Here is a 26,786-nt window from a genome sequence, read left to right as displayed (position 1 = left end):
TCGTCTTAGTCACAGAAAAAAGGTTCGTCGACGAATATTTTTCGTCGTCGTCTTAGTCAACGAAATTAACACTGCACTGCGGTGTGTCAACAAACAAATAGTTTCAGAAGTGTTTTGAGAAGGTGCTTAAGTTCTGAGCCATGTATTATTACTATGAATTAGGCTACTACTATTACTATTTGTACCCTGCGATAAGCATTTACTCTTTTATTAGATGAAGGGGGAAATGGTGGGGGGGGGCTTCCCTGATTTAAAAAAAAAAAAAAAAACCAATTCAGCATCGGCCAGAGAAAAACCCATATCGGTCGACCTCTAGCTAAAATCTTTAATTATAGAACAGTTTCTTTCATAGGACTGTGGAGTTTCTGGAGTCTCTGAGCTGTTGGTCAAAGCATTCCCACTGGGCCATCCTATCCAGTGATGTAAGGCAGCAAATTACTATCTGCACTCCCACTCTTAGCTATAGCATTGCATCACTGCTCACTGCACAGTGAAAAGCTGAAGCTCAATTTTGTTGCATTATCAAGAGTTGCTGTCCCTCATAATCGCTGAAATTGGCGACTCTTACTGGAAAAGACTGACTTCTGGTTGTACGGCTGCTGCAAATTGCTGTCAGTGTAAAACACCCTTTTATGTCGTGGATGAATTGGTAAAAACTGATTGTCAAATATAAGGCTTGTTTTTTTTTTTAAATGCTTACTGAAGAGCTCTGCCAAAATTCCTTTATGCGTCACAACAATGCTGTTGAAGTCAAGAGATAGTGACTATTTTCTTAATCTCCCTAGACTTGTCATTATTTATTATACTGACCTTCATTCATTTCATGCTCCTGTGACATTTTCAACATTAAATAAAAAGACTGCACACATAAAACAAGTAATAAATAATGATAATAAAGTGAACAATCGCTGCATATAGGAAAACCACCTTATTTACCTTTTTGCATCCATTACATATTTTTTCTCTGTGTTAATGTCAATATTTCTGACTGTCAAATGTCCGACTTGACACTTGTTTTGGTGGGTGGGCACCCACCAGCAGAAACAAAAATTGGCACCTATGAATGTAAGCTAACAGACTATTATGTATTTAATAAATAAATTGTATATACTTACTGGTTTCGGCATCTTGTCTCCTCGCCTCCCTTCCCACGTAATCAAGAAAAGAAGAAAATCTTGTCCTCTATCACAGGATTGTAGGCCCCTAAAAAAGGAGGGGATAAACTGAATAAGAACATTCCTACATTCTTCTATATTTCCACCAGACAAAAGTTGACATCTTGATTAAGCTTCATTCACAACTAGGAGGACAAGTATCAAAATATATGAACAGATATTTGTCTCAGTAGAGAGCAGTATTCATGTAAATATATCTGCATAACACAGTACTATGTTAATGAAACTTTAGACTGATAAAGAAACATGCATGAATGAGAAAATAAAGAGTAGGACATGCCATGCGTGCACAACAAGCACAATATGCAGTCAAAAAAAGGACTCAGTGTTGTGCTTGCACTGACTGACAACATAATCCGCTTGCGGTGTGTATGCAATCTGTGAGTGGTTTGTATGTGGTGCAGCAGGACAGGCTCATTGTGCTTTCATGTTTACAGCAATGTACAACAAACACAACAGTTACTGAAAATGCTTTTTTCAGCATTAGGGGCTTTCGCACCGCATAGTTCTACTTACTTACTTTACTTTTGTCATTACATAGCCAGTAGGGTAGTTCCTAGAGAACCAATTTCTCCCTCAGGCCGCTTTCTTGATTGCGTTCACACCAGCAACAGGAACTCTGAAGCAGCCGACAGCAATGTCTTTTTGTGTGGCATTAACAAACGTCAACAACTAGTGAATGGAGGACGCGGTGATCAGAGCTGTTTTAGTGGTGTCGTGGGTTTCGTGATAATGGAGATGGAATGTAAACGCACAATTTGTGTGATTGCAAGTGGAAAAAGTTAGGAAGGAAACCACAGTAGACTTTAATTGTATTGATTTAATGTGAAATTACTACATTTTCGTGGCAATCCAAGTTAATTTTTACTGTAAAAAATGTGCTGTCAATTTAATTCAAAGCATACAGCACAGCAAAAATGAGATGGACTCATGGCTGCAGCCTGAAGAATGAGGCAAAGTGAAACGTAGCCCTGCCCTTACTCTGATTGGCTCGGTCGTCTTTTACAAGCAAACATGATACGAAATGTGTTTGGAGTTGTCTTCACTGTAATGAACAGAAAATACAACATTAGCCTACATCCTGCAATGGCAAGATATATTATTAAATGTTTGTGGTGGTAAAGAAACGTGAATAAATATTACTCCAATAAAAGATACGTTTCTAATGTGACAAATAGTTTAGAGCTCAGTCTGACATTTTTATGAAAAATTAGGAGCACACTTGATTGGAGAATATCATATTACTCCTGAATCTTGGCTAATTTGTGCGGGTCAAGAACAATTCGGGTGTTCACTGTTCACTTGACTCGCTTCTTAACTGCAGCAAGTTTAACGTTTTGTAGAAGCCAAATTCAAAATTGAACCATTCATTGTTATGCGTTATACAAATTGTTTGAATGTGTAGAATTCACATAAATTGTTTTTCATCAACAGGTCAAAATATACAACAGGGCATGCAAATTCGGTCTGTTTTTTGGCCAAACAAAAACTGCACACAGGCTGAATGTAAAAGCAAGTCTGTAAATCCACTCTATGACACTGAGTGCCACTTTTCAAACAGCAGATTTACAGCTGTTCCCCGTAACCTCCGTGGACAAAGCAGCATTACTTTATTAGGAATTACATGGAGTGACGATGAAAACAAAACACCATCAAATCTTCAAAAGGTACATTCATATAATTCATTTGTATAATCCCCTTGTATAATACTTCTGTACAATACTTTTTAATTCCTTTGTATAATACTCTTTTAAATCCTCCCAGCTTTCCACCATGTTCACAAGACTACTCTCCATGCTGTGCGCAAATGAGACTGTTATTTAAAACTTTACTTTATGCTGGACAGTATGTATTTATTGGGAGTTGTTTAAATTGCAGCAATTGGATACAGTTTTAATTAAAATATGAAACCGTAATAACTAGGGAATTTTATCATGATTTATCAAACCGGTAATCGTTCCATCCCTTATCGGTTAAAAGGTTCGTTCAAGGATACCACTATCGATTCTCAGAGAAGACCTTGATTTCCTTTAAAATAACGAGAAAACAGCATGTTTTCCCATAATGAAGCTGAGGCAAAAAGATATTATACTTTGCAATGTAGTGAAAAAAAAGTTTCATAAAACCTAAATCAACACAGCAGACACAGCCTATTGCTGTGTAATTTAGTTATACTACAACTGCCCCCGACATGGCTTAAACAACGTCTGTACCAGTAACCAATAATAACTTCTGTTACTATAGACCTAAGTGTGCCTTGCCATGCTATTTAAGTTAAAATGATACAGATATTATTCATTTCCTTTTTTCATACTATGATGATAAAGCATGAATAATTTAATTCACAATTCCTCTACCTGCTGACCCTCCTGCTGTGGTATGATCAACACACACATTTTTGTTTAGTCTAAATGTTGTAGGGTTGTTTGTGCGTCAGCCTAAAGACCATCTTAATTTAGCAAAAAATAAATAAAATTCAGGGACATTTTTTTTTCTTCCATCCATTATAATAAAGGCTTTGTAAAAATGCACAGCTTTTTTCAGTTCACACAGATTTGAACAACATATACTCTGTCCTACACTACTCTGTCCATATGAACACATTTGCTAGCATGTATCCCTATGAAAGACAATCGAGCCAATCAGGGGTGTGTTTCCCAAAGAAACTATGGTCACAAGTTCCGTCGTTACCAGTAGAGTTCAATGTAACTTACCAATACAGTTATGTAACAACGCTTTTGGTAAGCACACCTCAGAGTAAATATGGGACGCTGTATGTGCAGCCCTGCCCCATTCTGCAGGCTGCAGTCAGGTCTACATGGATCTGTGTGCAGTGCTTAATCTGCTAACATGGGCAAAGAAAAAAAAACAGACTACATGCAAGCTGCAAATGAATGAGAATGGGCATCGGACAGCATGTGGTCACAAATTATCTTTCATGTCTCGTTTTGCATGAATGGTCAGATGCACACAAATGTGTGTCAAAATGCCTGTTGTGTGAAGTATTCACATAAACAGAACCGGTTATGTCTTAAGTGAATGATAACAGTTGGGTGACACTAAAATTGTGCCAGTAAATCCCTGCATTCAGCCTTACAGTGCCCCTATTATGGATTTTTGAAAATTACTTTTACTTACTTAACTTTAGTCATTTAGCAGACGCTTTTATCCAAAGCAACTTACAAATAAGAAAAAGTAGCTAAAACTAAAAGTTAACACTCTGTAAATACTCTATACACACCCATTTAAGAAAATACAGAAATTAAATAAAATTGACAAATGCATACAACAACATTTCAATAGTAAACATAAAAAGGGAAAAAAATAAAATAAAAATAAAAAGCGATACTTATAATGAAATTACCTTTCATGCAGTGTGTAACAGCTCTAAGTGAATGAAAACATCTTGCAAAGTTATAAAGCTGAAAGTGCACCGTGTATAAAGTTACTGTCTCTGAAAAGAAAGAGTCGACTCCGAATCATTGAAACGAGTCATTTTTAAAATGAATCCCAAGCAATTTCATGTTGATGTCAACATGAAACATTAGCCGCCCACTTGTAGGTTGGTCTGAATGAAAATGCAAATTCATTCTTTGCCAGTAGCTGCCACTTTTAGAGCAGTAAGAATAGCTGATTCCCCGGTAATGCCATACACAAAGCAGCACTGCGCTCACAAACGCTGCTTTATCAGGCATTGCAGGCATGATGAAATGGAAATGGGACCAATCACCGCAGATTAGCGTCACGCAAAGGAGGGCTTTGGAAAAATTAATCATTGTGCGAATCATTTGGGAGTTGTTGAGCAAGTAAGGTAGGGGTGACCCCAAATAGTCTAGGTTCGACGCTTTGATAGGAGGAGCCTGATTCGACTCCCGATCTCACAGTCGAATATTTGCTGAGATGTTATGATCATGCCATTTCGGCTATATGGGGTTGCTAAAATGTCTGATTTCACATAGAACTATCGGCTTTCTCTCAATAAATTAATATACTTATATATTTCCTCACTATATATTAATATAGTTAATGATTAAAATATTAAGATAATGTTGTAAATATGAATCTGAAAAGAAGCTTTTATTAAATATTTTTAACGTGCGTGAATAAGTCCAATCACCCCTATAGATTTAAGTTTCACTTTCCATAATCCGTGACTGACAGAGGAGCATCTTTAACAAGACAGAGTGAAAGACTGGATTTTTTTCAATCAGGTAGGGTACAAGTGATTTCAAAATATTTCAGCCGGTTTATATATATCGTGTATATATTATTTATCTTGTATAAGATGCATTTGGTTGAGTTGCGCTGCAGTAAAGTGCTTCATTGTAGTATTTCACTGATTATCCTGTCAGCGCACAGCACGAGCAGGACAAACAACAATGCAGAATATTAATAACTATGACTGGGGCTGCCATATACATATCATAATAAAACAGTCAATTCTTTGAGTTTAGTTGCCGTGTCTCTGCACGCTGTTGCGTGAAGAATGCGTCCACAAAAGGAGTTCATTCGTGTGCATTCGGGACATTTTGTGCCTATAAGTCATAATATTAACGTTACGAGATAGCCTAAATGATGAGTTAAATCCCATTGAATAAAAAAACCTGCTATCAAATGCTTCACTCTACTGGTCATCTTCAGCGCGCACAGGTCAAAACAGTAGTTAATAATGTTCTTCATTTCTGTCACAAAGTTATAATGAGAGCACTATTGTAAAAAATGTTGTGAATTCTTAGGGTTACGCCAAGCGGCAACCTCACGCTCCCTCTCTTGAATCCAACACGGAAGTGACTAAAACTGCAATTCATTGACTGGCCGCTAGAGGCTGGCTCCAAAAGGGAGTCAGTCCCATAGACCTCCCATGTAAAAATGGCCGACTTTACAGCAGAAAAAAAAATATGTTTGCAGCCTGGTACAAAAAGTGGTTTTGGTCTATACAAATAATTTTGCCCTTCATGACAACTGAGAGGGGGGCGAACTTGTTTTATAACTCATCCATTTAAATTACATTAAGCCTTAAAATTCAGCATAATTAAGGGCGTGGCCACTTGAGTGACAGGTGGATTGCCGCTCTGCTCCAGTGTGAGAAACTCAGAAAACTGGCTTTAAAGATTTTTATTTGTACAGAAAAAAAATTATAGGTAGGACACTGGAAATCAGGGAATTAGATGTTTTAATAAAATTGATCTCAAACTTGATTTTTACCGCTATATTGATATTGTACTCTGCTTTTGCACTGTCTGCAAAAAGTGAGATGTCACGCCAAGGCAAAAGGCAGTAACTTCCACATTATATAGGGTGCTGATCACCATTTACAGAATCATTATAGTAACATCTGTATAAAATCTAGTTATCATTGGCTAGGCTATAACATCTAGTAATGTGATTCAATATTTTTTTTCTGACCGTAACAACCAGACAAAAAGTTAAACGCGACTGGATACAGTTTTGCAACTAAATTTATTTGCAATGTTCGCTAACATTAAAAGATGCAAGACATACGTTGCCTATTGATTTTTACATCGAACGGAATTAAAATAGCTTAACCTTTAAGAACGACTTGTAGATTGATGTGAATGCCAGCAGGGATAATGCTCCGAATGATTGTGAATTAAAGATCTTCGATGGCGTTCATTGCAATTTATTTTATTGACTTACAAGAAAAGGAAGGAAAAGGATTTAATTGCGAATAGTTATTGGTTGTGTGTGTGATACACAGTCACGGCATTTGAGTCCTCACGTACAGAAGTGTGTAGCCCCAGACTGACAGCTGGCACTGAGTGAATAATCTGTATTATAAAAAGAAGAAATAAAAACTTTTAAGGTTATTTACGATTAATTATTGTTGCCAAGTTATCTAGTCGTTGCTTGCTTACAGTGCTTTATTATATGAAGCAGTTTGATAGATTGCAATCTAATTTGCTTGTCTAATGAAGTGCTGACAGATGTATAAAAGTACACAAGTCACACCATAATTTAAATACGGTAGACTTTAATGGACAGTAATACAAAAGCAGAATACCATATAACTCCAGGCTGACGAATGAATGCAAACAAATGCAAAGGACCGTAACTTACTTTGAGCGTTCCAAAACAAAGTCAAAGAGCTGTAACTGATGTTAAACGGTGTTCTGCCTTGGGTTCTCCGGGGCTTTTCTCCATGACACTTAAACAAATGATAAAGGAGGTCATTAATGTCCCAAAATTATCAATAACTCATTTTTGACCAAAAACGAAGTTATGGTGTTTTGTCTTTGCAGGGCAGCACTTCTGTCACTATAGACGGGTGTGGTTTCAGCTCAGCTTCACCCACGTCCCGCCTTTTTGCCCATTTTTGATTATCCGGGAGTGACGCACTGCCAAGGTGGCGGCGGTCGGCTGCGCCCACTTTAGGATTCAAAAAAGCTCTTCAGAAACGTACGAGTGATGTCACTTACAATACATCCATGTTTTTTTTATGCGTTTCGCTGACGTTTAATATTAACCATCTCTTAATCAAAACAAAACATAATTTTTATATCTGCGAGGCGTCCGTTACACATTTTCCCTGCGTGTTAACGTTAGTAATTATGACTGTCGAATGTCTCAGAGTTGTAGAGAGGCTACAGATTTGGAATGTCTGACTAGACTCTTGGTAATGTATTTTGCCCCTGCCCCCAAACATATGATTCGACTATCAGTTGACTATCGGCAAGATTCGAAAAAAATCAGATTCGACTATGTAAATCCTTAAATCGGGGACACCCCTAAAGTAAGGTAAAAATAAATGCATATTATAAGAAAATGAAAGTGTTTTTAGACCTTGCATGCATGTCAACCTGTTGTTGGGGACTCCCAAAACCAAAATATGAACCTTTCATTACCCATTACTTTAAAGGTGCAGTATGTAATATTGACAGCTAGCGGTTAAAATTAGGGGTGGCTCAATAACACTTTTTCAGAATCGATCCCGGTCTGACACCAAAAATTCTGAGTATCTGCCGATACTGATATCGACCTGATACCTGGTCAGTTTTTTTTTTAATAAGTGTTGAATTTTTATACCTCAATGTCAATTGACCTGATCATGACTTTTTTTTGTGCTACACACACAATCTACTAAATAGACAACTTTATTGTAAAGAAAAACAACAAATGAATGCATATATAAATGTAATCTATCAGAAAAATACTATTATAAACTAGGTTAGTGGATAATTCAGTAGCAAAAGTTACTCAAAATCATGATTGTACAGTTTTATAAAATCTAAAATTAGTGGGAAAAAAAACATTTAGTGGGGAACAAATAAAAGTGAATAAGCGTAGGACTAAATCTAAAACGATAATGTAAAATGATATACTTTGCTCTTCGTATTGTTGTAAAATACATTCATGAAAAACAAATAATATATTATATATTTTATACTGTAAAATTATCACCGAGACATTTCTTTTAAATGTATAGCACAGTAATGAGGCAGAACAAGAAAGGCTATTGTGCAAAAGTATTATAATACGAAAGGCTTCAAATACAGAGCACCACAAAGCGCGTATGCGTATCCCGTGCGCAGAATGATGCGTTTGAAGCAACACGGAGTCAGAGTCACAGCGCTCCGCAAGTCCGCATAGAAAGGTTCAAAGAACAAAGTGAAGAGATATTAATGCGTAGTGTATTAAATCTGTGTGATAGTTTATTGAGCCTTTTCTTTTAACAGTTTTAAATTTCAGTTGCAGGGCCCGTTAAGAACATAGTGTTCTCTAGTCCAGTGTTTGTGATCTAATAGGCACGATTGAAAAGAGCACAAAGATAAAGTCCTGCCAGATGAAGTCCTTTTATGCAAAACCATTTATCTTTAATTTACAGATCAAGTATAATTAAGAACATTTAATAACCTTGCAGAGAGTTTCACTGTCTTGATTCGTAACCGAACGCGACACGCAGTATGAATGCTGAATGGAGGATAACAGACAGCTGCAGCGGAGAGAAGAGTTTGTGAACTTGACTTAAATATTCATCTGTAAATCACATTAAACCGCGGAACAGCTTCAGAACACTTAAAATATAGTGCACGGAAACTTTGGTGTTTTATAATGCGTTTGTGGCATTTGTGGGGCTAAACAATAACACAATAGTATACGCACAATATCGGATGTGGATCGGTCTCATCTGACTGACACCCCAATCCGGCAGAAAATGGTGGTATTGGAGCGGTGCACTCCTAGTTGAAATGGGTACAGCATTCCAATTTCAAAATATTGAAGAGAGCCATTTCTCCCACTCCTACTCAGACTCAACACTCACGTGGGTTTTGCCAAAGGACACACTACAAACCTTGCACTGTAAGCTGACGAGTTGATTTACTGCGTTTTAATGTTCCTCTGCTCATAGAGCATTGTGCAGTATGTAATACTTGTACTGCAAAAACCCAGGCATTCCGCCCCGGAACGCACATTTCAGAGTAGAATTACTGGCTATAGCATTATTTTTCAGACACACAGCTATGTAAACGTAACATGTTTCCTTAATATCTACAAACATATGCTGCTTTTTGGCTTTAGAAGAGTCGAAAAATTACAGCACCTTTAAACTGACAGCAGCCTAATTTACCTGCTGCTGTCTGTCAATATTGATAAAACAACAAAAGAAAAAGATAAAATCTGTCACTGCTCTTGAATGGATCACTTTCTTATCATTAATAAGAATTAAATTATATTTAGCTGTAATTTACATAGTGAAGACTATATTTTCAAGTATAACATATAAAATAGACTATAAAGAACATTTTAAGAGCAGCACAGAATGTGCAAGACTTTCAGTGTTGTTCGCCTCCAGTTATTTTATCTGTACAAAAACAGTGTTATGCTGCTTGATATTGCAATAGTTTTACCATTTACTGCACTTTTTTATTCCTAGTTTTTTTTACCTATAGTGGCTGATGAATAGGAAGTCTCACACATTCACAGAAAATAGCTTACTTCCATGTTGCTAAATAGGGTGGATATAATGAAAACAAGAATACTGTAAATGTGTAAAATATTGCCTGGAGAGTGAATATAGTTTCTATTATGTTGACTCTGAATCTTTTTCCGACCCATGATTAAAATACTTTTAGACGAATAAACCTGAAGAGAAAAAAGTTTGACTGGGCAACCCCAGGGCTATCGTCACATTGAGCATGGGTGTTTAATTGTGTCATTAACAAATGGTGGCAAGTAGTCATTTGACACCGTTGTCTTCAGCAGCAGGGCTACAGCTATACTGCAGGCAACTGAATATGAGTTCAGTGGTCTCTCACATATCCCGGAACTAATATTATAGTATCAAATGCTCATCAAAGTGTAAAACAAAAACATGTAAATGGAATATTAGAATGACCCACAGATTCCATCTGACAGATGTAGGCCTTCTTTACATTAAAGCACAGACTGAGAATGTTGGCCTATTTTAGTTATTACGCATTTTTCTTAAAAAAAAAAAAAAAAAAACGGCATTTAATTTAGGGTTAGGGTATGGCAGGAGTACAAAAGCATTAATTTCCTAAAAATTATAAGAGAATGACAATGTAAAGTCAGCTAGTCTCAAACAAATAGCATGTATTTGTACAGTAACACTTCAATCACATATGTTGTGACCTACAGTGGAATCACACTTGAAATCTTCTAAATACTACATCTTCTGATCTTTTCAAAACTTTACAGTCCCTGTGAAATGCATTCAATTGTTAAACCCATTTTGAATGAATGCATATTAACAAATATTATTCAGCCTTTGAAACAAGGATAATCTAGCATAAACTCTAGCCTAGAATGATTAGTTCACATAGACATGAGATTAAGTAGAGGAGGTTTTAAGATCTACCAGAATTTAACCATCGGTATTAACCACCCCTGCCCAATGCTGCACACACTCCCCTTCTCACTTTGTTGGATGAACTAGGGTAAGTCTGCAGTCCTCTGTCTGAAATCTGCATGCATGAACAAATTTACGCAATGTCACTAACCCCACGCTTTCTTTAACTACATACGCTGAGGAATTTGCGTAGCGACGACGTCTGATACATAAACGCTCTTCCTTGCTAAATATATACCATAAGAAACAACGACAGGTTTCAATAAGGCGTTTTAGAAGGTCTCATAAATTGTGGGCTATCCTGTGTCCCTATTAGAATTAAGGCATTGTAAGTCAAGTAAAACAAGTCAGAAGTATTGTCTCAGCCCTTTTACTTAACCTTAATTATTAACATTTCCACAGGCAATCTAGTAACACTATTACGAGATTAGGCTCTATGTAAATTAGCTGGTAGTATTTCGCTTTCTTCGATCGAATGCCAGCGCTGTTCTTAACGTTCTGAAGCCTCTAAAATAGCACATAAAAAGCATCTATTCAGCTTGAGATGTAACCTTTATCAGAGACACGGCTGTGAGGGGGGAAATTCAGTTGAGACAAGTAGCCTGATACCCAACAATCTGCCTTTACAGTGGCCAGTTATCTTCTAGGCGGCCTAACGTTACCTGTGTCCAATAATGTTTTTAATACATTACAATTACGTTGCGACAATGTGTCCACGACACCTGCCGCAATCAAATTTGAATAGAGGTCACCGACAATTTCATAATAACTGGTTTTCTTTCCACTCCAAACCTGTCAAGCGCAGATTAGTCCATTCGTATTAAAAGCTTGAATTACATTATGCTTTGAAATGTTATATTGGTAGGCTATCTATTGGACTTGTGCACACACGCTGTGCTTTTTTTTTTTAAATGGTTTAGTGGACCGTCCATTCAAACCAGCAAACGCTGTTTTGCTTTCTGCGGAGATGGTGACAATGAGGCGGCTTAAAGGCAGGAGACACCTTAAAAGAAAGCGTACGCAGAACGTGCTCAAAACAAGACACCCAAAAAGACTCACCTCAGGAATGCACTGCGTTTTCTAAAATAATGAAAACGCCCCCCAAGAAGTAGTCACACTCCAGATAACTGCGAACTGTTATTTCCGTATATCCAATGGCACGCTGTTATAACGGTGATGATTAGAGAAGCTCTACAACCTACCGCAAGGAGATTAGCTAGAATAGTCAATATGGCCGGCTTTACAAGGCAGCGTGAGGCGTGGCTCGCTGATAGAGGAGAAGGGGAGACGTGCGCCCCTCCATGTTTGGTTAGTGTTATTTTGAATTTAGAGGGGTCACCAGCAGAAACCCACCAACATTTGCGACACATATAACGCTCTGTATAACTCATTTACACACATTACCCCCCAACTCCTAAGGTCCTAGTCAAATTTACGCATTACAAAAAATTACTTATCGTTTTAAAATTTTCAACGTATAGGGGTAAATGCACGCAGAGTTGATTGCTGTAAATGTCAAGCTCCAGTTTGAGTGCCTAGGAAACAACACTCTAAGCCCATGTGCAAGTCACAGTTCACAAGAAGCATGCTTAATATATTTTACGTATTTTTCTGAGTTTTGTTGGTTTGTTTTGGGGCGCTGTAGCTCCCATGGACTCTTGCTGACAAGGATAAATAATTAAAATTTTTTTTTTTTTTTTCAATTAACATCACTATTACAAAAGTTCCTATGTGGTGCCATCTAGTGAAAAATAATTATTGTGCACTAAGTAGTCAGCTGAGGGGTCGTTTATTCCCTGTTATTTGCTCTTGGTAAATTAAATTTTTTTATGCATCTTTATTCATTTTTACTGAATGAAGTATGATGTCCCTCAACTGGAATGCTATCCTTAAGTATGCACATACCTATCACTAAAAATGTACATTGAAGCAAATTTTATTCAGTCTATTCTTTCAATAGGTTAGCTATATGTGTAGGTTTTATGTCTATATGTTTATAGTTTTATGTTTCATATGTTTGTTTATATATGTTTTAATATGTTGCACCGTTGTCCTGTATGGCATGCCAATTTGTTCCTTTGTAAGGCTACATAGTGGAATGACAATAAAGCTCACTTGAACTTGAACAATTGAAATGTGCAGAACTGCATCCTGTTTTTTAGTATGGATGTAATATTGTTCCACTACAAGCCATGAATTTTCATAGACAGACATTCTTAATCAGAGCTTTCCCTTTTCTGTTTCCCATATAATGTATTCTTAGACTGGAATAAGATGAGTTAAAAGTTTAAGGAGATCTGTGAAAAACCTCTGGGGCAATTTTTATTTAGACATTGCACCTCAATGAGGTTTACCAGGTTCTTAAAGATGAAAGATTCCTCCTAAAAATATTTGTCAGTTTGTTGTGGGCCGGATTTAACTTCTGCAATGCCACCAAACCACTGACGGCCCATTCTACACTTGTGTATGTATTATATAGAATTTTAAGGATGGACAGCTGAGAGAAATCTTCATTGTTTATCTTCTGTAACACAAAGAAATGTTATATTCACTCGTTCCAAATTGAGGAAGCTTTTATTGCTGAACACCTTTACGTTTTTTGCCCATTTCAAAGGCAATTGGACAATTCTCAACTGATTATCTATTCACAAGATCTATGAATATACAACAGTAAAGCAGGAACACTTCAAAAAGTGATAAGTTGACTTAACTTAAAAAAAAATTATGAAACCCCTTGCCTTAAAATTATCAAGTAAATAATACTTTTAAAAAATAAGTTAAGTGAATCGTCACTCACCCACCCCTTTCTTCTGTGGAAGAGCAAAGGTGATTTGAAAATAATCATAAAAAATATAAAGTGTCAGATTTACTACAGATTTTCTTCTAGAGGTGCAAGCTGGATCACAAACAATGGGTACTAATCTATGCTTGAGTTTTAACTTTTTAACAAAACCTACCTTGAATTGTCCCTCGTTCAGAAAGCAGTCTGGAGTAAAATTATTTGTGCAGACATAAACGAATTCGGTGGAACATTACCATTAAAAACAAAACTAATGCACTGCGTCCTCAGTGGCTCTGATGTCGGGAAAAAAATTAAGATTCTTATGTTCTTCTACATCACAAAACAACAAAACACCTGCATTGCTTACAAGACATTGTCGCTACAACTGCTGGAGCTTGGAGAAAATGATGGACTTCGTACAACTGGCTGAGGGAGAAAATATGCTAATATTGGACAGTACTTCAGCGGTTGTGGGCGGGGCCTGAACAATATGGCATCATACTGCTCTGAAAATCAAAACGGATTGATAATTGAGACTATTTGGGATTTTGAGGGATAAAAAAAAAAGGAGTGAATGGATTTTTGTCATTGTAGGGTGGTTGTGTCCACACACTGCTGAGATACATTATATGCAAACACCATGTAAAAGTGATTTTTGCATCCAATGTCTACTTTAAAATTTAAATATAATCCTAATTCAAGTGCAGGATTGAGAAAGTCTGACATCTGAAATCAGTGTTGAGTACTACTGCCTGGTTAACGTGTTGAAAATTAGTAACAGTTGAAAACATTAGAAATTTAGAAAAGTAATAAAAAAGTAATCAAATGTAATCAGTTACATTACTTTGATAAAGTAATTGAAAAGCTACTTATTACATTTTAAATAGGGTAACTTGTAATCTGTAACCAATTACATTTCCAAAGTAACCTTCCCAACACTGTATATAAGACATAAAACGTTGAAAACTCATTTAAAATTATATTTAAAAAAATCTAAATATACTTTAAATGTGAAATTAAAACGCCAGTAGGTGTCACCAAGTCACTGTTAATAAGTGAGTCATTGCGACTGAACCGAATCATTTAAACAGTTGATTCATTCAGGAATGAAATACCATGATGTTGCTCAGAGACTCAAAACAGTGCAGTGGCTGTGTTTGGGATTATTTTTGTTGTCGAAGTAGAGCACAAACAGGCAAATTGGTGTCTACAAGACAAGTCTCTTAATTAACTATTGACTAAATAAAAAAAATCTATATGTAAGAATGCCGTTTTATGGAGAAAAACTGTACTCTTCGTGTGATATTGATTTACTATATGAAATTATATAAATATAGATTTTCTGCCCCTATATCTTCAATTTTGTGATAATTTTAAATGCATTTTAACAGACTGAATCACGCAGTGAAAGAACACACTCTAAATGCACGAGCTCACTAGTCTAATCTACTAGACTTCACACACGGTAGGAGTGTTTTGTTTGGTGTTTGGCTAAATACTGATAATGGCAAATCGCACATCGTTAAAACAATTACGATATTATCTAAGACGATATATAATCGCACACCCTGCACCACTGTCTTTTTGGCTAATTTGTGTAAAACCTTTTGCTAAACTGTCAAAGCTTCATTTTAACCACCAATGCAATGATGCAAGTATTTAGCTTACCTCTACATGCTTGCCAAAGGGTGATATCGAGATTTTATAAGCTGCTAGTTTGGTCTCCCTAGGCAAACACAGTTTAGACTGAATAATAGAGCATAAATATAGCCAGGGGTTCACTTCCTTTCCTTCGAGTTCAACTTCAGCCGAATGTGACGGGGTTTGGTTTCAGCTGGGTCTGCATCGTTAAGGCCGGTCTTGTCAGTCTGCATCTTTCTTGTGATTTTAGCGCCAGTTTGTTCTCCTGCCCATTATTTACTGTAGTTTCCAGGGAGCGATTTTTGATTTATTTATTCAGTAATTAATGTGTTTTAAAATGTAGCGAAGTACAATACTTCAAACAAAATGTACTTAAAAGTAAAATTACAGATTTTTTTAATTACTGTAAAAAGTAGAAGTACACAAAAAAGCTACTCAATTACAGTAACGCGAGTAAATGTAATTGTTACTTTCCACCTATGATGTTCACAGTCTTAGTTCCTGGTTCGTCTTGTGATTCTCCAGCATTTATTCTCTGTGTATTTAAGCCCTCATGTTTGCAATGGTTCCTTGTTGTGTATTGTGTTCCTGCACCACTGTTGATGAATCTTCTGTGTTCATGTTTGTTTATTTTCTAGTCAAGTCCAAGTTAAATTAGTCAAGTCATCATGTTTACATTGTATATTCAACCTGGTCTCATAAAAATACGTACCTCTGAGTCTGTGCACTTTCTTTGCGACACCATTTTACGCACTGTGGCGGGAAGAGCAAACGACACAGTGGGTGTGGTGTCAGGCCTCAGAGAGGCTTTTATTAAACAATAAGTTTGTGAAGGAGGGCAGTGTTCTGAAAGGAAGGGTCCAGGTAAGGGGCAGAGTCCGGAGGCTGCACGCGCTCCCCTCTCGGGTCCGGGGCGTGAGGGGCGACGGCTTCATTTAGCGGCTTCGTCCTCCTTTGGCCCGCGGCGCTTCCGGGGGTTATACTTGCCCGGCATCCTTGCCCGTCAGCCGTTTTGCGGCTGCGGTACTCCATCCCTCAACGCTCCCTTCCTGGACCCCCGAGGACACCAGCGTGCATGCACGAAGAAGAGACCGGTCTCTCGAGGAGAGGCGTGCTCGGCATTTAAACAGCGGCAGTGATGAGGCTCTATTCGGATCAGGTGCGCCTCATTACACGCCGCCAGCCCTGGCTGTTTTCAGCGCCCCTCCTCTCACACACCCACTCCTGTCGGGAGCCTGGTGAAGGGCGGCGAATAAGGGACGGGGTGGTGATGATAATAAGGGGGAGGCAGCCAACTCGTCACAGTACCTTACTGCAGGTTTCGCCGCAGTTTCAAAGAGAAATGCCCACAGAGTGGCGCTAAAATAGTTAATCACATGGGATTCAAACTGGAGCTGCTTGCCTCCTAAGTACGTCTCCGTACTCCGTGAGCTACCGAACAAGCCTTCTGTTTATGAAAACCCATAGATACGAGGCTGGATATGTGCGATGCTAACATTCAAAAGCATCAGTTTTCAAATCCCCCAGCATATTAATATTGTTTTGAAGTCGTAACATGATATTCTTAAAGTAGCCTAATTGTGCAAAAATACGCTTTATTAATCAAAACTGTAAATTTGTGTGAAAAGGAGTAAAAGGTGTCGGAGTTTTACTGCCTCTAGTGTTTGTTTCTTTAGGAAACTGAAACTGCAGTAATATGTATTTTATTGGTACGTATTTCGTGTCTCGCTAAAAAGTGCACTAAGTACGTAAATGCCATGAGACTAGGTTGTTTATATTACAAATAAATTGGGTTCTTCACTTCAGCTCTGGGTTAAAGATTATTTTGTTGGTGCATATGCTGTTTTTTTTGTGTGTGTGTGTGTGTATTTATTTGTTTGTTTATTTATTAGTTTTATTGTTATTTATTTGCTCTAAATCCATTTCTTTTAGATGTGTCTCTTACTAAGATCTTCTTTACTGTATGTTTGATAATGTAACATCTGGCATCTGCTTGACCCTGCAAATGTCCTGTTTTTAATTAAACAAAGTTTGGTTCAAAATTCTAATATAAACCTGTGGTAAAATAAAAATAAAAAATTCCTTGCCTATTTAAAAGTAATGTAATGTAATACTATATGGATTGCACGTGCTCTCACTAATATCACACAAAACAATTAGACAGTATTATAATAATCAGACAATATATGCCATTTTCAGCTTTTCAGCTTTATCTAGTTTAGACAATATTGTTTAAACTGTGATAGAGGCAGACATTATACATTATCTCAACAGGCTGTACTAAACCAAAACAGCACTGACAGACTCTTAAGTAAACATAGCTAATATATGTTACTTGTGGGAAAGCATGCGGTTATTAATTGTATTAAAGTTATAAAGTTTACATACTTTTAAAACTTTTCTTTAGTGGTCTACAGATAAATAAATTTGTGATTGTTTCATTGCCTGGTTTGTGAATCAACGATTACTAATATTAGTGTCTTCTTGTTAGTTCGTGTGCAGCTACTCAGAAAAATCAAAAGAAAGGACATACTGAAGCAGATGTATTATAGATGTTGGATGTTTTTATTATATATATTTTTTTCATTTCCACAAACACTTTCCTCTCTGAACTTTCTCAGTTCAGAGAGTTGCTTTAAGTATGATTCAAATATTTATCCTATCTATTTCAACTATGATGAGCTGTATGGTTAAGGAGCTGCTTCTTCAGATAAAAGATCTTCAGGCTTTGAGGGGTCAACTGCCTTTGTAGTTAATGGTCTTCTGGTAAATGAGACCCATGACAGCCGATATTATTCACTTCTTTCATGTAATATATTTTGGATAGAGATGTGGTGTAAATATGGAACATACATGGATGTAATCTGACAAACAGAGTTACTGTACTGAGTAGGCATTTAATGGTCTTTGTTGTCTTATTTCTTGATTCTTCAATTTAAATTGATATTACAAAATTTGGAGTCTTTGGAATATTTGTAAACTATTATTTGGCAATTGGAAGATGATTCAATAGTGTGTAATTGTTTTAAATGTTTTTAGTCTGTTTTTGTTCTGTAAATCTGTGATGAAACTGATTGTATTGCTGTCCATTTTGGCCAAGCCACTCCTGTGAAAGAGATTTTTAATCCCAGAGAGGCTACCCTGGTTAAATAAAGGTTAAATAAAAAAAATAAAAAAAACTGAAATGAAAAATTTGTTATCTTTGAAAACAATCATGCAAAAACAATATAGTATGCCATAATGCCCATAAATGTTGTTACTGTACAAATACCTAGGACAATAAATATATGCCAGAAAAGTGTAATTTTATTAGTACAAGGAATGCATCAAAATCATTAAGCAGCTTGTGACAATGACTGATAATCAGAAACCCCTCTGCTTTCTATTTTGCATACCGATGATTGTAGGTCCACTCAACCCAATTGCCATTTAATTAAGTTTAAAGCAAGTCTAAAGAGATGGCAGTAACCTTTTCTAATAAGCAGAGGCAGAAGGTTTTGGCAGCCAAAGCCTATTGAGATTGTTGAGAAGTACAAGTACCCCAGTACAATTTTTGACAATCTGTTGAAATTGAGGAGATATTGAGGAAATGCCAGCAACGACAGTACCTTTTGTGGAAGCTCAACTCTTTTGGTGTCGGTAAGAAGACTCTCACTATGTTCTACTAATCTTGGAAAGTGTCACTACATTCTCCATGTCTGCTGGTTCCATTCTATCAGTTTTCAAAACAGAAATTGTTTGGATCGTACAGTTAAAGTTTACTCTTCCTGTCAGGACTCTTTCTACTGAGTGAACAGCAAATGCTGAGGTTAGCTGGCAGGATCATACAAGACCCTTAACTTTATTTGCACATTGTTGTATACAACATACAAAATACAAATATTTATTTATTTATTTTCATATATGTTGCTTATGTTACTCCATGTGACCCTGTGAATTTCCCCTAAGGGATAAATAAACAGTTGACTTGACTTGACTTGACTTGACTTGACTTGAATTGAATTGAATTGAATCGAATTGAATTGAATTTAATTTAATTGAATTGAATTTGATTTAATTGAACTGAACTGAACTGAATTGAAGCTCTTTCCTTGCCTTGCTTTTATTCTTCACAGCCAAATTTTTCTGGACAGATCTTTTGAGGTGCAGGTTTGATCTTGCCCATAGCTAGAATCATTGGGCTTTGATATGAATAGTATTCTGGACCAATAAACACCTTTATACCATCAGCATCACAGAAGCCAGCATCAATTTTGTGGAAGGGAATAGGTCTCTCCATTTTAACAGCTCGAGGGGTGGCCTTAAGATCAATGTCGTACATCTTTTGACCTGAGGAGGAGAATGAGGCAATCGTCATGTCAGGAACTGAGAGATACAGGAGAGCAGCAATTTTAATATATGAAAAGTTCATTTGAAAAAACAGATAACTACATTTTTAACAATTTTCAAAAATCATGTTTTTTCATTGTGCATTTTAATTAATCTCAATCAAACTGCAGTTGGGTTATTTTGATTAGGTTAACAAAAAATACAGCTAACACAATAAAACACAATAAAAATATGATAACATAACAAAAAAAAACAAAAAAAAAACATGATTTTTGAAAATTTAAAAAAATGGAGTTATCTGTTTTTGCAAGTAAACTTTTCATTTTTTAATTACAAAAATGCCAGGTGCAAGTAAACAGGGTAGACAGAACTGAGCTCACAAAAAAGACAAGACAAACGGACAAGACTTGACCAGTAAGATGGGAAACACAAGGGCTGTATATTTACTCACAGCAGCGGCATTCAGTCCATATAAGCTGCAAATACTCTGCACACCCAAGACATTTGAGAGAATGAGTTTGTGGGCCGATCAAATATTAACATTACTACAAATTGCCTGTAATTGTAATTTTCTGCACATCTGTGCCTATGGAGGGATTTGGGAGAGCGGATTCACAGCAACTTTGGTGCCTGTGCTCTATTGCTATGACTTGTCATTATTGTTGGTTTGTTGGCATGTGGATGACTTCATGCACTAGGACAAATAAATGTGATGTTGTATTTAACGCAAATCTAACTTGATTAAATCAAATGGAAAAAAAATCGCAACTGTATATTTGTGTTCTCTCAAAGAGAACATTTTAAAAGCCTACTTTAAAAAAAAAACTTACATTTTTTCTTACATACACATTATTTGGCAACATGGTTTGAGCAAACTAAGTGAAAATACATGAGGGTTTTTATTGTTCCATTTGTTTTACCCATGCTTGACAAATTTAGCATGTCACACATATATTTGTCAGAATATGAGAAAACCACAAAATTAAGCGTAGCGTTAGTTCTGGCAGCTCATATTAGTCAAGCTTGCATCAGCTGACTCTCAGCTGATCCCCATCTACCTATAGGAATACGACACCTATCTAAGCATCCATATATAAGGGCCATTTCTCAAACGGAAGGCTGCATCCTCCGGAGGTTGCATTTGCAGGCTGCATACGTCATCAATCCTAGTTTATTTCAGTTAACTGAGCATTATATTCGCGAGTCATAAGCATATTACAACAATTTATGCTTAACTAAGAATACTGGTCAAATTTATAACTGTTAATATTTTAAAATAAGAGCTTCTTTATGACATATGCAGCCTACAAATGCGACCTCCGAAGGATGCAGCCTTCAGTTTGGGAAACGGCCAAGGTCCTTCAGTACTATCAGCAGTTTTCACTTTGCTCAATAGCTAATTACCCTCCTCCATCCCCAACTCCTCCTCTATCAGTCAGTATCCAGCCTTCTGATTGCCTTTTGAATCAGACTAATTCTAAAATGTGTAGGCCTACATACAATTACAGTACTTTAACAATGTCTGCAATACTTTTGTTGGTTCTGTTCTGTTTATCCTGGGGAGTTATCGCTGCTCTCCCTGCTCTCATCCATGCTAGGCTGCATGGATGTGCAGGGAGTTCTTGCCCAGAACAGAACCATACCGCCAATCCAAACTGTATACTAATTGTCAATCATCTTTGACGATAGTGGTCATGACAGAAATAGGTTTAAATGCATCCGCTTGTCAGAGAAAGTATTAACAGCAATACGAACTGATGGCAATATCCTTGTACTTTTTTTAAGGGAATCAGCTAACTCAGCTAGTGATTTTTTATTATTGGCATTTTATTCCATTTTAATTCCTCGATGTTGGTGAGAAGAAGAAAAATAAAAACTGTTGGCCAACTGTTACGCCTTTCTACCTCTAGAGCAGAGGTCTTCAACCATGATCCTGGAGACCCACTGTTCTGCAAAGTTTATTTCCAACCTGTTTCAGCACACCTGCCTTTGTATTTTCAAGCAATCTTGAGGAGCTTGATTAGGTGCTTCAGGTGTGTTTTATTAGGGTTGTAGCTAAACTCTGCAGGACAGTGGGTCCCCAGGAACAGGGTTGAAGACCTATGCTCTAAAGCAGTGCTGTCCAGGAGGACCCCCTGGCCTGCACATTTTGTATGTCTCCCTAATCAGACACACCCAATTTAGTTCTTGCAGTCTCTACTAACGAGTTGATGAGGTGAATCAGGTGTGTTAGATAAGGAAGACATACAAAAGATGCAGGGCAGGGGGGCCTCCAGGACAGATTTGGGAAGCACTGCTCTAGAGCAGTGGTTCTCAACCACATTCCTGAAGGACCCCCAGCTAAAGGCTCCCGGGGGTAAAAGGTGCCTTTGATATTATTTTCATCTAAACCACTAGATGGCACAAAAACATGGCGTAGCACTTTCCAAAACATTCACTTTTCAAGATGCACCTGTATATTTATCTGATCTTTGACGCAATCGCGTCACATTGATTCTGTGCTTACTTGATCTAATATTTTATGTTTTTAAAATGTTGTAGATTTAAGTATCACACGAGAATCAATAAAATTAATGCATATATTTTGAGACAAAAATCTTTATGATTTTCAGTTTTGTTTAAGATAATTAAAGCAACAGTTTTTAAATAACGAAAAATAAAAATAATAAAAATTATTTTATTTTTCAAAATAAGCAGAAAATAGTACAAACTTTGCTAAAGTGATTGTATTGAACAAGTATTAACTTAGACATTATTTAAAAAAAACATTATTTTAGTTGAAGAATTTGTATCAATACCGTGTGTGGGGTAAAAGGCCCCCGTTGCCACCTCATACATTTGTAAGATTTTTAAACAAAATAAAAAACTTGAATGATTTATTTTCACACAAAATCTGTTGCTCCATTTATGTTCAATACAACGTATATATTTTTTTCTGCAAATATACATTTTAGGCGCAGTGAATAGCACATTATTTCTTTAGCCCCGTTGTACCCTACATGTGATAAAATATTATGCATGCCACATGCTTTTTCTTTTGACAATTTTTGTTTCTTTGATTTGATGTTTCCTTTTACTTAAGGTGCGTTCTAACTGACAGGGTCCTTACGCAGTGTTCGCTGCTCCCTACTCCCTAAGCACGGGATAACTGTTGAAGTGGACTTCGCTGACAATAATCGCTCATTTGGAATGCCCTGGAATGTCATCAAAGAAACACACACACACACATATATGATAAAAATCACATATTGTTCCTACCTTGAATAACGTTTACTATGTGCTGATTTGGACACAAAAATGCTGCATCCACAGGACCATCGATGCCAAGCTCTTCCTTCAGAGGTTTAGGGTAGCCCTTTATGAGCGTATAATGTACTGCTGACTTGTAGATATAGACTTGATCACCCTACTCATGCAAAAATAGATAAACAAATAAATACAAAAAATTTTAGAAATGAGAGAAGAGATTCTTTAGAAATTACAGACCTCAACCCTGTATCTATCTATCTATCTATCTATCTATCTATCTATCTATCTATCTATCTATCTATCTATCTATCTATCTATCTATCTATCTATCTATCTATCTATCTATCTATCTATCTATCTATCTATCTATCTATCTATCTCAACCCTGTATCTATCTATCTATCTATCTATCTATCTATCTATCTATCTATCTATCTATCTATCTATCTATCTATCTATCTATCTATCTATCTATCTATCTATCTATCTATCTATCTATCTATCTATCTATCTATCTATCTATCGATTGATTGATTTTACCTGGATAATGTACATATTATCTTCATAACTATAAACAGCATCCACCGGACCAGAAATTTCCTTCCATAACCTCGAAATATTGAAATGGTGGCTGCCATCACGGTGAGAGTCCAAACGTATGTACATTGCACCTGTAAGTATAGTAAAATCGAAGTTGTAATGCAAGTTTTGTCAGTTAAGTTTTGCATACTAATAACAATTAATTAATAAACGTTATATTACCCTGGAATGCATATGATCTCCCTTTATCATCTGTGGTGATAGCATTCAGCTTGACCTCACTGCAGCGTTGTCTTCTTGCACCACCTCCATGACCTTAGGACATTAGGTAAAAAATAAATTCAAGATAAAATGTAATTTTTGAAAAGCAGGAGATATAATAGAGGTATACTTTGTGAGTAACGTTAAATGACTCACCAAATCCTTCACACCTCATAAAGTAGTTTCGAGCATCTTTTGGGTATGTTCCTGTCACATCCCCAGAAACAGGATGGAATCTAGTGAAGTTGTAGCCATGGAAACAGTAATAATGCTCTTGCCAGCGAAAGGCAGATGTGCAGTTTGACAAGTGTGCCCACACCTTCTTCTTAATCAACTTTGTCTTGATGTCAAAGCTATAAATTTCATTTCCTAAAAAAGGTTTATTGTGATATATTAATATGCAAATCACACTACAAACTATACAGGCAAAGTAAAAAATTCCGAGCACACAATGCCAAGGAATACCCATGATAGGTGTATAATAGCTGTATAAAGACACCCAATCTCTAAAGATTTTAATTGTCATTGGTGATGTGAATGTAGAGTAAATATGATTCAATAACCTTTGAAGAACAGCACTGAATCAGTGATGCATTCTCCTTTGGGACACTCAATAGCAGCGTCTAGATGGCTGGGGACGCCAGGAAACTCCTTCTGGATTTCCACAGGGTAGCCTTGCTCAAGGGTGTAATTGTAATAGCTAAAGACTTTATCATCCTTAATAAAAAAAAATCAAAAATACTCATCAGCACTGAGTTGCATGTCTGTGGTTGTAATATTATAGACTGTAGGCTTGGGTTTGCACAATGTAAACAAATATTTGATAGGCTCTTGGTTCTTTTGCAATGAAAAATTGTTGATTTGTTGATTTAAAAAAAAAAGTAGATTTAAATTATTTTGATACTCTCTGTATAGAAGCAGACTAGATGTAATTTGTAAAAAAGCACCAGAAAAAAGTAGATGTGGTCATGAACTTTGAGATCATCTTGATGGTGCATGCGGAAGGCTGCATCAACATGGCCCAGCTGATGATGGTCACCCAGTTCTTTGAATATGCTTTTTGAGAGCTCAGCTGGTCCAGAGAAACCTTTCCATAAATGGTCACCTGAAAAAAAATAAAAGAAAGAAAGAATGCAGAAATGGCTATAGCTTAACGTTGAATCTCCACTTGACCTTGCATTGCCATAAAAAAAAAAAAAAAAAATAATATATATATATATATATATATATATATGTGTGTGTGTGTGTGTGTGTGTGTGTGTGAGAAATAATAAAAGAAAGAATTATTATAGTAGACCTTTGAAAAAGAAAGTGTTTCCTTTTTCATCTGGAGTGATAGCATCAAACTCGATGCCTTTACACCGATCAGGTTTGGCATCATGGTGGTCCTCTCCTTTAGGTTGTGAATGGCCATCAGGGGCATCTGTGATGATATCATTACATGAATTTGTCATTCTGAATATAGTGAATATAGTGCCACTTAACATCCAGTTAATAGTCAAACGTAACAAATTTAACCCTTAAAATACCATCAACATAACAACATGGTATTAGTAAAAGCCTTTAGAATTGTGGCAAGAAGAATTTGGCTATTTTTTTAACACACCACGAATTTTAGAATCTCTGAAAATTTGCAGCAATAGATTTTTCAAACCTACCTTTTATCATGACATCATGGTGACTGAAATAAAGAAAATAATTTCAATGTAAATTTCAATGCTTTGGTGACCTGGGGTCACCAAACTTGGTCCTTGAGGGCTAGTGTCCTGCAGAATTTAGCTACGACTTGCCTCAACACACCTGCCTGGAAGTTTCAAGTATACCTAGTAAGACCTTGATTAGCTTGTTAAGATGTGTTTGATTACACTTGGAGCTAAATTCTGCAGGACACCGGACCTCCAGGACAGAGTCTGGTGACCCCTGCTTTAAACTTTGAGAATTTTTTGGGGTTAAATGACTGCAAAAACAAACCCAAACAACATGTAGCTTAATTACATGCTTTGGCAAATGCTTTAGCTTTAGCTGGCTACTGATCAAACATGAAGTTATTGTGCAAGGCCTGTGAACTGAAGGCACCAACATGAATAAAAAAAATGCTGATGTGGACTTTAACCAGTCAGTATCTATGTTATTGATTTTTCTCTGTAGTGTTCTGCAAAATCACAAACAATGATAGACCAAATTTAAACATACACGTCAACAGAGGATTATGCAAACACACTGGTCAAATATGAATTTAAGTATTTTTCATAGTCTCATTTATTCCACAGAAAGCAAAGTATATGCAAATGCTACAAGTAAATCATGCATAAAAACATAAACCCCTTAGTCTAAAGTACAATAGAGTTGTGATTAAAATACTGCTTGCTATATTTGCATCATTGCATTTAAGGATCTTGAAAAAGCTATGAAGAAAAGCTGTTTTGGAACTCTTTGCAGTTCTTTCTAGATGGAAAGTGACATTGTATCAAATACTCACACTGGAGCCGCATTGCTCAGAGCTAGAGCTAAGCATGCATACAGGGAAAGTAACACCGCAGTCATAATGAGCTGTTCACTTGATCCAGGTTAGCTGAACTAAGCCAAAGGCACTGAAGCAGGGACTGCAGTGGCCCTTTATACTGGTGCTCTAGGTGGGTGGAATATTTGCAATGAATATTTGAGTTTGTGCAGCAATCTTTCGGTAAACATGACACAATTTGCTGACAGAGCTGTCCAGAAAAGGGGAGAAGATTCCATTATTACAAAATCCTCACTTTAGATAATTAATCATTAACCGTATTAAGTAATAAAATAAATAAATAAATACAAACATCCATGCGACCCAGTAGCAAGAATCTTATTCCATTAATAGTAATATTTTCCAAGGAACTTTCTGTTTTTGTTTGATTCAACCATTGCTACAACCCTAAAACTAAACCTTTACTCTTTGCACTAGCAGCCCAAATTCTTATGCAATGTAATCCTAAAATAAATAAAG

The 26,786-nt window shown here is 36.5% G+C and overlaps 2 protein-coding genes across 3 annotated transcripts in view; both read right to left on the bottom strand.

The window, feature by feature from the left end:
* Positions 1-12,236, bottom strand: part of LOC306872827 (radixin-like) — a 96,374-nt gene extending 84,138 nt beyond the window's left edge. The window contains exons 1-2 of one of the 2 annotated variants that reach the window (XM_079421688.1): positions 12,064-12,236; positions 1,116-1,203 (exon numbers count right to left, since the gene is read on the bottom strand). In XM_079421688.1, the coding sequence (XP_079277814.1) occupies positions 1,116-1,127 (12 nt within the window). In that variant the 5' untranslated portion in view covers positions 1,128-1,203; positions 12,064-12,236. Of the gene's footprint in view, positions 1-1,115; positions 1,204-7,253; positions 7,342-12,063 lie in introns of those variants that run through there. The other variant, XM_079421689.1, reaches the window with a different exon arrangement.
* Positions 12,237-18,713: 6,477 nt separating this feature from the next.
* hpxb (hemopexin b) lies at positions 18,714-26,411 on the bottom strand. The gene is made up of 10 exons (XM_079421701.1): positions 26,286-26,411; positions 25,465-25,487; positions 25,104-25,229; positions 24,754-24,911; positions 24,370-24,523; positions 23,963-24,175; positions 23,768-23,860; positions 23,546-23,676; positions 23,015-23,162; positions 18,714-19,756 (listed from the first exon to the last, which is right to left on the bottom strand). The coding sequence occupies exons 1-10, from the start codon at positions 26,348-26,350 to the stop codon at positions 19,530-19,532; spliced, it is 1,338 nt and encodes a 445-aa protein (XP_079277827.1). The 5' UTR covers positions 26,351-26,411; the 3' UTR covers positions 18,714-19,529.
* Positions 26,412-26,786: the final 375 nt, after the last annotated feature.

Source organism: Barbus barbus (genome assembly GCF_936440315.1).
Source record: "Barbus barbus genome assembly, chromosome: 7".
NCBI classification, from domain to species: domain Eukaryota; kingdom Metazoa; phylum Chordata; class Actinopteri; order Cypriniformes; family Cyprinidae; genus Barbus; species Barbus barbus.
The sequence above is the reverse complement of the archived record's forward strand: the minus strand, read 5'-3'. Positions and strand labels throughout refer to the sequence as shown.

What these genes read in the sequence shown, in the direction of transcription:
- hpxb (XM_079421701.1), bottom strand. Translation starts at nt 26,350, where the DNA reads ATGACTGCGGTGTTACTTTCCCTGTATGCATGCTTAGCTCTAGCTCTG. An exon ending in TTCAGTGCTGTTCTTCAAAG is followed by an intron (nt 24,176 to 24,369) that starts GTTATTGAATCA and finishes AACCTTTTTTAG; the next exon opens with GAAATGAAATTTATAGCTTT. An exon ending in ATAATATGTACATTATCCAG is followed by an intron (nt 23,163 to 23,545) that starts GTAAAATCAATC and finishes TTGCATGAGTAG; the next exon opens with GGTGATCAAGTCTATATCTA.